Source organism: Chiloscyllium punctatum, chromosome 1, assembly GCF_047496795.1.
Source record: "Chiloscyllium punctatum isolate Juve2018m chromosome 1, sChiPun1.3, whole genome shotgun sequence".
Taxonomy (NCBI): domain Eukaryota; kingdom Metazoa; phylum Chordata; class Chondrichthyes; order Orectolobiformes; family Hemiscylliidae; genus Chiloscyllium; species Chiloscyllium punctatum.
The window spans coordinates 181093581-181107731 of NC_092739.1; the positions used below are offsets into that span (position 1 = coordinate 181093581).

At 52.4% G+C, this 14151-nt stretch overlaps 1 protein-coding gene across 2 annotated transcripts in view; it reads right to left on the minus strand.

The window, feature by feature from the left end:
* The window catches only part of LOC140482089 (lysyl oxidase homolog 3B-like), a 152613-nt gene that overhangs the window by 64417 nt on the left and 74045 nt on the right, over positions 1 to 14151 (minus strand). For both annotated transcript variants that reach the window (XM_072579048.1, XM_072579038.1), the window contains exon 3: positions 10312 to 10466. In XM_072579048.1, coding sequence (XP_072435149.1) covers positions 10312 to 10466 — 155 coding nt within the window. The remainder of the gene's footprint in view (positions 1 to 10311; positions 10467 to 14151) is intronic.

A 14151-nucleotide genomic window follows, 5' to 3' on the forward strand; every position in this document is an offset into this window, starting at 1 on the left:
CACTAGGAGTTAGTAACAGAGACTAATAGACACGAGGAGTGAGTAACAGAGAAGAATAGATACTAGGATGAGTAACAGAGAGTAACTATCTCTCAGAGTATCAGAGAATAACAGATACTAGGAGTAAGTAACAGAGAGGAATAGACACTAGCAGTGAATAACAGAAAGTAATAGACGTGAGGCATAAATAACAGAGAGTAATACATTAGGAGTGAGTAACAGAAGACAATAGGTATTGGAAGTAAGGAACAGAATGTAATAGATTCCAGGAGTGAGTAACAGGGGGGTAACTGATACTGGGAATGAGTAAGAGGGTGATAGAACCTGGCAGTGTTTAATTTCTGAGGAGAGCCACTGACAGTGAGGATACCATTCTCCATGCAAAGGTTCCTGTGTTCAAGTGGGTGTTGCTGTGATTGTTACTCAGGTAGGAAGGCCCTTGTTGAGCAGCCGATGCACTGGACTCATTATTCTGTGTGGTTCTGAGGGACAGTCCATTTTCACTGACCTACCCAGGAAATGGAACCACAGACTGTCGTCATGTGCTACTCTCAATGGCAATAGAGCCTACTCAGACACAGAGCCTGACTGCTAGCACCACAGTGGGGGACAAATAATTCCCAAAGAGGAGATCCAGTCAACAGGAACGCCATGAGAGAGGGGGATCCAGTCAGTGGGAAGGTCCATGGGAGAGGGGGATCCAGTCAGTGGGAAGTTTCGTGGGAGAGGGGATCCAGTCAGTGAGAAGATCTATGGGAGAGGAGGATCCAGTCAGTGGGAAGATCCATGGGAGAGGGGAATCCAGTCAGTGGGAAGGTCCATGGGAGAGGGGGGATCCAGTCAGTGGGAAGATCCATGGGAGAGGGGGGGATCCAGTCAGTGGGAAGATCCATGGGAGAGGGGGATCCAGTCAGTGGGAAGATCCATGGGAGAGGGGGGGATCCAATCAGTGGGAAGATCCATGGGAGAGGGGGATCCAGTCAGTGGGAAGATCCATGGGAGAGGGGAATCCAGTCAGTGGGAAGTCCATGGGAGAGGGGGATCCAGTCAGTGGGAAGATCCATGGGAGAGGAGGATCCAGTCAGTGGGAAGGTCCATGGGATAGGGGGATCCAGTCAGTGGGAAGACCCATGGAAGAGGGGATCCAGTCAGTGGGAAGGTCCATGGGAGAGGGGGATCCAGTCAGTGGGAAGGTCCATGGATGAGGGGGATCCAGTCAGTGGGAAGACCCATGGGAGAGGGGGATCCAGTCAGTCAATGCTCCATGGGATAGGGGGATCCAGTCAGTGGGAAGTTTCGTGGGAGAGGGGATCCAGTCAGTGGGAAGGTCCATGGGAGAGGGGGATTCTGTCAGTGGGAATACCCATGGGAGAGGGGGGATCCAGTCAGTGGATGCTCCATGGGATAGGGGGATCCAGTCAGTGGGAAGATCCATGGGAGAGGGGATCCAGTCAGTGGGAAGATCCATGGGAGAGGGGATCCAGTCAGTGGGAAGATCCATGGGAGAGGGGGATCCAGTCAGTGGGATGATGGTTTAAGGAGGAAAGGGGGTGGATTACAGAGCAGGGTGAATTGAGTGAGGACCTGGGTATCATGGGGCACAGAGTCATCACAAAGCAGACATTAATCTGGATCTTTCCCACTCAATGACTCCACAACAAGGAACAGGTAAAGTCAGATATCAAACATCCCATCCCCACTCAGCTCACTGAACAAGCCAATGGAAAAGAAGACTGCCTCAGATCTGTCATGTGACCAGTCACATGATGTAAAGGTCAGCTTTGGAAGTTGCTGGGCAGCACTGGGTTAAAATGCAACAAGGCTTTGTGTCAGAGGCAGAGGGCACAGTCAGATCCAGTGTGTACCCCTCAGATACTATGCTGTTAATAAAGGTGTGCACTGCAGATACACAATGGAACTGAAACAGCAAGAAGCTACAACTCAATAGAACTCACACATATCCTCATGAGACACAACTTCCAACAACTTCCCAAAGTGAGCATAAGCGAAACCGACTTCCTCTACACTGTCCCAACAATAAAACTCACAGGACAGGGACAGCACAGTGTTAAATACAGAGTAAAGCTCCCTCTACGCTGTCCCCACCAAACACTCCCAGGACAGGGACAGCGCAGGGTTAGATATAGAGTAAAGCTCCCTCTACACTGTCCCCATCAAACACTCCCAGGACAGGGACAGCACGGGGGTTAGATACAGAGTAACGCTCCCTCTACACCGTCCCCATCAAACACTCCCAGGACAGGGACAGCATGGGGTTAGATACAGAGTAAAATAGCTTTTATAGAGATGACCCCTTTGTTGTGATGAGCTCTTCTCTAATCTACAGCCTCTGCTCCCTCCCTCACTGACCTGTCTATAATTGCTGGATTTACCTGCACCGTCTCTCACCCTGAGGGTCTGTCCCTTCCTGAGGTTGAGGAGTGTGAGAGTTATTGAGTTGGGTGAGAATGGTGAGGTAATGGTTAGACAGAGCGAGCTGCTGGGTCAATCTGCATCCTGGCTCATTCTTGGTGATGTGGCTCTCAGCCAAATATTTTGAAATTTCTTCTATTTCGAAGGAGTTCTGTGGTGATGGCGTGTGGCTGCTTAACCTCACCCTGTCAATATGGTCATCAACATTTCACCCCCATTGACCTTCCTCTATTCCCCTCTTCCTGTGCATGTACATACACGCACACCCCTCAAACACACACACACACCTCAAACACACACACACCCCTCAAACACACACACACCCCTCAAACACACACACACACACCGCTCAAACACACACACACCTCAAACACACACACACCTCAAACACACACACCCCTCAAACACACACACACACACCGCTCAAACACACACACACCTCAAACACACACACACCCCTCAAACACACACACCCCTCAAACACACACACACACACCGCTCAAACACACACACACCTCAAACACACACACCCCTCAAACACACACACACACACCGCTCAAACACACACACACCTCAAACACACACACACCTCAAACACACACACACCCCTCAAACACACACACACCCCTCAAACACGCACACACCCCTCAAACACACACACACACACCGCTCAAACACACACACACCCCTCAAACACACACACACCCCTCAAACACACACACACCCCTCAAACACACACACACACCTCAAACACACACACACCCCTCAAACACACACACACACACCGCTCAAACACACACACACCTCAAACACACACACACCTCAAACACACACACCCCTCAAACACACACACACCCCTCAAACACACACACACCCCTCAAACACACACACACACACCGCTCAAACACACACACACCCCTCAAACACACACACACCCCTCAAACACACACACACACCTCAAACACACACACACCCCTCAAACACACACACACCCCTCAAACACACACACACACACCCCTCAAACACACACACACCCCTCAAACATACACGCACACCCCTCAAACATACACACACACCGCTCAAACACATACACACCTCAAACACACACACCCCTCAAACACACACACACTCCTCAAACACACACACACCCCTCAAACACACACACACCCCTCAAACACACACACACCCCTCAAACACACACACACACACCGCTCAAACACACACACACCTCAAACACACACCTCAAACACACACACACACCTCAAACATACACACACACCTCAAACACACACACACCCCTCAAACACACACACACACACCGCTCAAACACACACACACCTCAAACACACACACACCTCAAACACACACACACACCTCAAACACACACACACCCCTCAAACACACACACACACCTCAAACACACACACACCCCTCAAACACACACACACACACCGCTCAAACACACACACACCTCAAACACACACACACCTCAAACACACACACACCTCAAACACACACACACACCTCAAACACACACACACCCCTCAAACACACACACACCCCTCAAACACACACACACACACCGCTCAAACACACACACACCTCAAACACACACACACCCCTCAAACACACACACACCCCTCAAACACACACACACCCCTCAAACACACACACACCCCTCAAACAAACACACACACACCGCTCAAACACACACACACCTCAAACACACACACACCTCAAACACACACACACACCTCAAACACACACACACCCCTCAAACACACACACACCCCTCAAACACACACACACACACCGCTCAAACACACACACACCTCAAACACACACACACCTCAAACACACGCGCACCCCTCAAACACACACACACCCCTCAAACACACACACACCCCTCAAACACACACACACCCCTCAAACACACACACACACACCGCTCAAACACACACACACCTCAAACACACACACACACCTCAAACACACACACACACCTCAAACATACACGCACACCCCTCAAACACACACACCCCTCAAACACACACACACCTCAAACACACACACACACCCCTCAAACACACACACCCCTCAAACACACACACACCCCTCAAACACACACACACCCCTCAAACACACACACACACACCCCTCAAACACACACACACCCCTCAAACACACACACACACACCGCTCAAACACACACACACCTCAAACACACACACACCCCTCAAACACACACACACACCCCTCAAACACACACACCCCTCAAACACACACACACACACCGCTCAAACACACACACACACCTCAAACACACACACACCCCTCAAACACACACACACCCCTCAAACACACACACACACCGCTCAAACACACACACACCTCAAACACACACACACCTCAAACACACACACACACCTCAAACATACACGCACACCCCTCAAACACACACACACACCTCAAACACACACACACACCTCAAACACACACACACACACCGCTCAAACACACACACACACACCGCTCAAACACACACACACCTCAAACACACACACACCTCAAACACACACACACACCTCAAACATACACGCACACCCCTCAAACACACACACACCCCTCAAACACACACACCCCTCAAACACACACACACACACCGCTCAAACACACACACACCTCAAACACACACACACCTCAAACACACACACACACCTCAAACATACACGCACACCCCTCAAACACACACACACCCCTCAAACACACACACACACCTCAAACACACACACCCCTCAAACATACACACACACCTCAAACACACACACACCCCTCAAACACACACACACACCTCAAACACACACACACCTCAAACACACACACACACACCGCTCAAACACACACACACCTCAAACACACACACACCTCAAACACACACACACCCCTCAAACACACACACACACCTCAAACACACACACCCCTCAAACACACACACACACACCCCTCAAACACACACACACCCCTCAAACACACACACACCCCTCAAACACACACACACACACCGCTCAAACACACACACACCTCAAACACACACACACCTCAAACACACACACACACCTCAAACATACACGCACACCCCTCAAACACACACACACCCCTCAAACATACACACACACCTCAAACACACACACACACCTCAAACACACACACACCTCAAACACACACACACCTCAAACACACACACACACCTCAAACACACACACCCCTCAAACATACACACACACACCGCTCAAACACACACGCACCTCAAACACACACACACCTCAAACACACACACACACCTCAAACATACACGCACACCCCTCAAACACACACACACCCCTCAAACATACACACACACCTCAAACACACACACACACCTCAAACACACACACACCTCAAACACACACACACCTCAAACACACACACACACCTCAAACACACACACACCTCAAACACACGCACACCCCTCAAACACACACACACCCCTCAAACATACACACACACCTCAAACACACACACACACCTCAAACACACACACACCTCAAACACACACACACCTCAAACACACACACACACCTCAAACACACACACACCTCAAACATACACACACACCTCAAACATACACACACACCTCAAACATACACACACACCGCTCAAACACACACACACCTCAAACACACACACACCTCAAACATACACACACACCTCAAACATACACACACCTCAAACATACACACACACCTCAAACACACACACACCTCAAACATACACACACACCTCAAACATACACACACACCTCAAACATACACACACACCTCAAACACACACACACCTCAAACATACACACACACCTCAAACATACACACACACCTCAAACACACACGCACACCTCAAACATACACACATACCTCAAACATACACACACACCTCAAACACACACACACCTCAAATATACATACACACCCCTCAAACACACACACACCTCAAACATATACACACACCTCAAACATACACACACCTCAATCATACACACACACCTCAAACATACACACACCTCAAACATACACACATACCTCAAACATACACACACACCTCAAACACACACACACCTCAAATATACATACACACCCCTCAAACACACACACACCTCAAACATATACACACACCTCAAACATACACACACCTCAATCATACACACACACCTCAAACATACACACACCTCAAACACACACACACCTCAAACACACACACACACCTCAAACACACACACACACACCTCAAACATACACACACACCTCAAATATACAAACACATCTCAAACACACACACACACCTCAAACACACACACACACCTCAAACATACACACACACCTCAAATATACAAACACATCTCAAACATACACACACACCTCAAACATACACACAAACCTCAAACACACACACAAACCTCAAACACACACACAAACCTCAAACACACACACACCTCAAACACACACATACCTCAAACATACACACACACCTCAAACACACACACACCTCAAACATACACACACACCTCAAACATACACACGCACACCTCAAACACACACACACCTCAAACATACACACACCTCAAACGATAGGTGGATGGAGGTTAAGGTGAGGGAAATAGGCCGGAGTGGGGGTGGGGGCAGAGAGTCAGGAAGAAGATTGCAGGTTAGGAAGGCGGTGCTGAGTTCGAGGGCTGGGACTGAGATAAGGTGGGGGGAGGGGAAATGAGGAAGCTGGAGAAATCTGCATTCATCCCCTGTTATTGGAGGGTTCCTAGGCAGAAGATGAGGCGCTCTTCCTCCAGGCGTCGTGTGGCCATGGTCTGGCGATGGAGGAGTCCATGGACCTGCATGTCCTTGGTGGAGTGGGAGGGGGAGTTGAAGTGTTGAGCTACGGGGTGGTTGGGTTGGTTGGTCCGGGTGTCCCAGAGGTGTTCTCTGAAACGTTCCGCAAGTAGGCGGCCTGTCTCCCCAATATAGAGGAGGCCACATCGGGTGCAGCGGATGCAGTAAATGATGTGTGGAGGTGCAGGTGAATTTGTGACAGATATGGAAGGATCCCTTGGGGCCTTGGAGGGAAGTGAGAGGGGGAGGTGTGGGCGCAAGTTTTGCATTTCTTGCGGTTGCAGGGGAAGGTGCCGGGAGGGGAGGTTGGGTTGGTGGGGGGTGTGGACCTGACGAGGGAGTCACAGAGGGAGTGGTCTTATCGGAACGCTGATAGGGGAGGGGAGGGAAATATATCCCTGGTGGTGGGGTCCGTTTGGAGGTGGCAGAAATGATGAAGGATGATACGATGTATATGGAGGTTGGTGGGGTGGAAGGTGAGGACCAGTGGGGTTCTGTCCTGGTGGCAATTGGAGGGGCAGGGTTCAAGGGTGGAGGAGCGGGAAGTGGAGGAGATGCGGTGGAGGGCATCGTCAACCACGTCTGGGGGGAAATTGCGATCTTTGAAGGAGGAGGCCATCTGGGTTGTACGGTATTGGAACTGGTCCTTCTGGGAGCAGATGTGGAGAAGGCGAAGGAATTGGGAATATGGGATGGTGTTTTTACAGGGGGCAGGGTGGGAGGAGGTGTAGTCAAGGTAGCTGTGGGAGTCGGTCAGTTTATAGTAAATGTCCGTGTTGATTCGGTCGCCCGAGATAGAAATGGAGAGGTCTAGGAAGGGGAGGGAGGTGTCTGAGACGGTCCAGGTGAATTTGAGGTCGGGTTGGAAGGTGTTGGTAAAGTGGATGAATTGTTCAACCTCCTCGTGGGAGCACGAGGCAGCGCCGATACAGTCATCGATGTAGCAGAGGAAAAGGTGGGGGGTGGTGCCAGTGTAGCTGCGGAAGATGGACCGTTCCACATATCCTACGAAGAGGCAGGCACAGCTGGGGCCCATGCGGGTGCCCATGGCTACTCCTTTGGTTTGGAGGAAGTGGGAGGATTGGAAAGAGAAGTTGTTCAGAGTGAGGACCAGTTCAGTCAGTCGAAGGAGGGTGTCAGTGGAAGGGTACTGGTTGGTTCAGTGGGAAAGGAAGAAGTGGAGGGCTTTGAGGCCTTCGTGATGGCGGATGGAGGTGTACAGGGACTGGATGTCCATGGTGAAGATAAGGCGTTGGGGACCGGGGAAGCGAAAATCATGGAGGAGGTGGAGGGCATGGGTGATGTCCCGAACATAGGTGGGGAGTTCTTGGACTAAGGGGGACAGGACCGTGTCGAGGTTTGCAGAGATGAGTTCGGTGGGGCAGGAGCAGGCTGAGACAATGGGTCGGTCGGGGCAGTCAGGTTTGTGGATTTTGGGCAGGAGGTAGAAACGGGCGGTGTGGGGTTGTGGGACTGTGAGGTTGGAGGCGGTGGATGGGAGATCCCCTGAGGTGATGAGGTTATGGATGGTCTGGGAGATGATGGTTTGGTGGTGGGAGTTGGGGTCATGGTCAAGGGGGCAGTAGGAGGAGGTGTCCGCGAGCTGGCGTTCAGTCTCAGCGGTGTAAAGGTCGGTGCGCCAAACTACCACCGCGCCTCTCTTGTCTGCCGGTTTGATAGTGAGGTTGGGGTTGGAGCAGAGGGAGTGGAGGGCTGCACGTTATGAGGGTGAGAGGTTGGAATGGGTGAGAGGGGTGGAGAAGTTGAGGCGGTTAATGTCGCGGCGGCAGTTGGATATGAAGAGATCGAGGGCAGGTAAGAGGCCCACACGGGGTGTCCAGGTGGATGGGGTGTGTTGGAGGCAGGAGAAGGGGTCGTCAGAGGGTGGGCGAGAATCTTGGTTGAAGAAGTAGGCGCGGAGGCGAAGGCAGCGGAAGAATTGTTCGATATATCGCCTCGTGTTGAATTCGTTAATCCGAGAGCGTAGGGGGATGAAGGTGAGGCCTCTGCTGAGGACTGATCTTTCATCCTCAGAGAGGGGGAGGTCTGGAGGGATGGTGAAAACACGGCAGGGCTAGGAGCTAGGACCTGGGACCCTGGTGTGAGGCTGGAGCTGGGAGTGGGGGCAGGGTTAAGTGTGGGGGCAGGGATCGGCATGGGGGCGGGGGTCGGCATGTGGTCGTTGTGCAGACGAGTGACGTCACTGGGGGTGGAAGTAAGTGCGGCAACGGCAACTCCGGGGGTGGAAGTGGCTTCGGTGAATGCAGAAACGGTGCACCCTACACAGCTGTAATATGACCTCCCTGCTTTTAAACTCAATCCCTTCAGTAATGAAGGACAAACTTCCATTTGCCGCCTTAGTTGTCTGCTGTATCTACAGACCAATCTTCTGTGATTAATACACAAGGACACCCAGGTCTCTCTGCACAGCAGCATCCTGCAACTTGTTACCATTTAAGTAATAGTTCATTTTGCTGTTAATCCAACCAAAATCATGCACTTATACTAGTGCTCTCTCACACACACACACACTCATCCTAGTGCTCTCACACACACACACACACTCATACTAGTGCTCTCACACACACACACACACACTCATACTAATGCTCTCACACACACACACACACACTCATCCTAGTGCTCTCACACACACACACACTCATACTAGTGCTCTCTCTCACAGACACACACTCATACTAGTGCTCTCTCACAGACACACACACACTCATACTAATGTTCTTTCACACAGGCACACACACACCTACTAAGACTCTCTCTCTCACACACACAAATGCTCTCTCACAGAGACAAACACTCATACTAATGTTCTTTTACACACAGACACTAATACAGTCACACTAATGCTCACACACACACACTCTCTCTCTCTCTCTCATACGAATGTCCTCAGACTCAGACATGAATATGCAAAATGGGTCAAAGAACAGTAGGATCTGACCGAAGTTTCGAAAGCCATGTAGGGAACATTGCAGCGCACAGCTGCATCTTCAGTATGACGACAGTTGTCCTGGGAGATATTCTTTGCTGCACAATCCCATATCGACTTCTCAAACCCAGTGCACTGAACCTCATTCAGATAAATCGGCCCCATTCCTGCAAACCGACAGCAATCAGTGAGACACACTCAGAACCAAATCAAACACAACTCACTGTCACCCCTGACCGAAGTACAGAGTGCAGGAAAAAGACATTCCAAAGGGAAAAACACTCACTAAACACCAGTGGGATATTATGGATGAACGAAAATTGAACTTGAACAATTGAGGATGAGGAAAGAGGCAAACATTACGTGCAGTGACAGAAGAAAGTGGTAGGATAGGGTCACTATACAGAGTTCATCACAAGCACAATGAGGAAGCAATGAGGAATGCTGAAATTCAAGGAGTTAAATAATAATCCATTTCATAGACACATCCATAACCAAGGAAGACTCTGACAGGAGCACAACAATTAATGGGGAAACATGAATACAAAACTGTAACACCATGAAATATAGGAGCAGGCCATTTGGCCCACTGAGTCTGCTTGCCCAATTGATCTTGGAGTTTCTCAACCCCGTTCTCATGCCTTCTCCCTGTAACCCTTGACCCCCCCTTACTCATCAAGACCCTATCTATCTCGGTCTTAAATACACTCAATGACTTACCCTCCCCTGCCCTCTGTGGCAATGAGTTCCACAGATTCCCCACCCTCTGGCTGAAGAAATTCCTCCTCATCTCAGTTCGAAAGGGTCGTCCCTTCACTCTGAGGCTGTGCCCTCAGGTCCTAGTCTCTCCCACCAGTGGAAACATCTTCTCCCTGTCCACCCTGTCCAGGCCTCTCAGTATGTAAGTAATGTAGGTTGTAAAGTAAGTGATGTATTCAGAATGTATGTTTTAATCATATCACCACCCCCCCACCTCCCTCCCCATCTTTCTGCACTCCATCGAGTACAGGCCCAGAGTTCACAAACACTCCTCATACGACAAGGCCTTCGTCTCTGGGATGGTTCTTGTAATTCTCCTCTTGACCCCCTCCAAGGCCAGCACACCCTTCCTCAGATACAGCACCCAAATCTGCCCAACTCAGTACATCCCTGCTCTTGGATTCCAGCCCTCTTGTAGTAAATGCTGCATGCTATCCCTGACTTCCCTTGTCAGCCTCATCCTCCCCTGATTATGTTTCCAATTCTTTGGGATGTATTTCTGCTGTGTCCCCCTGAATAACCTCCACAGACCCCTGCCATTTCTGCTCTGCCATCTTCCCTGTACGCCACCCCCCCCCACCCCCAAATCTCCACTGGCCAGTTCCTCCCTCATGCCTTTGTAGTCATTACATCTGATTCCAGCTTCTCGCTCTCACACTGCGAGGTGAACCCTATTGTAGTCACTCCCCCCGAGGGATTCCTCCACCTTCAGTTCCTCAATCTAGTCTGCCTCATTATACATCACAACATCCAGAACTGCCTGTTCCCTTCTGGGTTGTACCACAAGCTGCTCCACAAAACCATTTCCACAAATTACTTTCCTTCTGATCTACTACCCACCAGATTTTCTGAGCCCACCCCTCAACCCTCACCCCACACCCCACACCCTACACCTCACACTCCACACCCCTCACTCCACACATCTCACCCCTCACTCCACACCCCTCATTCCACACCCCTCACCCCTCACGCCACACCCCACATCCCACACTCCACGCCCCTCACTCCACACATCTCACCCCACACCCCATACTCCACACCCCTCACCCCACATCCCACACCCCTCACCCCACATCCCACACCCCTCACCCCTCACTCCACACCCCTCATCCCACACCCCACACCCCTCACCCCACACCCTACACCCCTCACCCCACACCCCACACCCCATACTCCACACCCCTCACCCCACATCCCACACCCCTCACCCCACATCCCACACCCCTCACCCCTCACTCCACACCCCTCATCCCACACCCCACACCCCTCACCCCACACCCTACACCCCTCACCCCACACCCCACACCCCATACTCCACACCCCTCACCCCACATCCCACACCCCTCACCCCACATCCCACACCCCTCACCCCTCACTCCACACCCCTCATCCCACACCCCATACCCCTCATCCCACACCCCACACCCCTCATCCCACATCCCACACCCCTCACCCCACACTCCACACCGCTCATCCCACACTTCTCACCCCACACCCCACACCCCTCATCCCACATCCCTCACCCCACACTCCACACCCCACACCCCTCACCCCACACCCCTCATCCCATACCCCACACCCCTCACCCCACACCCCTCATCCCATACCCCACACCCCTCATCCCACATCCCTCACCCCACTCTCCACACCCCACATCCCACACCCCTCACCCCACACATCTCACCCCTCATCCCACGGCCCACACCCCTCATCCCACACTCCACAGCCCACACCCCTCACCCCAAACATCTCACCCCTCATCCCACACTCCACACCCTTCACCTCTCACCCCATACCCCACACCCCTAATCCCACACCCCTCACCCTTCATCGCACACTCCACACCCCTCACCCCTCACCCCACACCCCTCATCCCTCACTCCACACCCCACACCCCACACATTTCGCCCCTCATCCCACACTCCACACCCTTCACCCCACACCCCACACCCCACACATTTCGCCCCTCACCCCACACCCCTCATCCCACACCCCTCACCCCACACCCCACACCCCTCATCCCTCACTCCACACCCCTCACCCCACACATTTCGCCCCTCATCCCACACTCCACACCCTTCACCCCTCACCCCACACCCCACACCCCTCATCCCACACTCCACACCCCACACCCCTCATCCCTCACCCCACACCCCTCATCCCACACACCATACCCCTCACCCCACACCTCACACCCCTCATCCCTCATCCCACACCCCACACCCCACACCACACACCCCTTACCCCACACCCTACACCCCTCACCCCACACCCCTCATCACACACCCCACACCCCTCATCCCACACACCACACCCCTCACCCCTCACCCCACACTCCTCACTGTAAAACACCCCCACCCCTCACCCCTCACCTCACACTCCTCACCCCTCACCCCACACTGTAACACACCCCTCACCCCACACCCCTTACCCCTCACTGTAACACACCCCTCACCCCACACCCCACACTGTAACACACCCCTCACCCCACACCCCTTACCCCTCACTGTAACACACCCCACACCACACAATGCTCACCCTACAACCTTCACCCCACACCCCTCACTGCAACACCACCCTCACTGTAACACACTCCACAACCCTCATTGTTACACACCCCACACCCCTCACCCCTCACTGTAACACACCCCACACTGTAACACTCCACAAACCCCTCACCCCTCACTGTAACACACCCCTCACTCCTCACCTCACACCCCTCACTGTAACACACCCCACACCCCTCACCCCTCACCTCACACACCCCACCCCACACCCCTCATCCCTCACCCAACACCCCTCACTGTAACACACCCCACACCCCTAACCCCACACCCCTCATCCACACCCCTCACCCCAACGCTCATCCCAACCCTCACCCCACACCCCTCACCCCACACCCCTCACCCCACCCCTTACCCATCACTCCACACGCCCCTCAAACTACACCCCACACCCCTCACTGTAACACACTCAACACCCCACACATCTCACCCCTCATCTCACACTCCACACCCTTCACCCCTCACCCCACACCCCACACCCCTCATCCCACACCCCTCACCCCACACCCCACACCCCTCATCCCACACT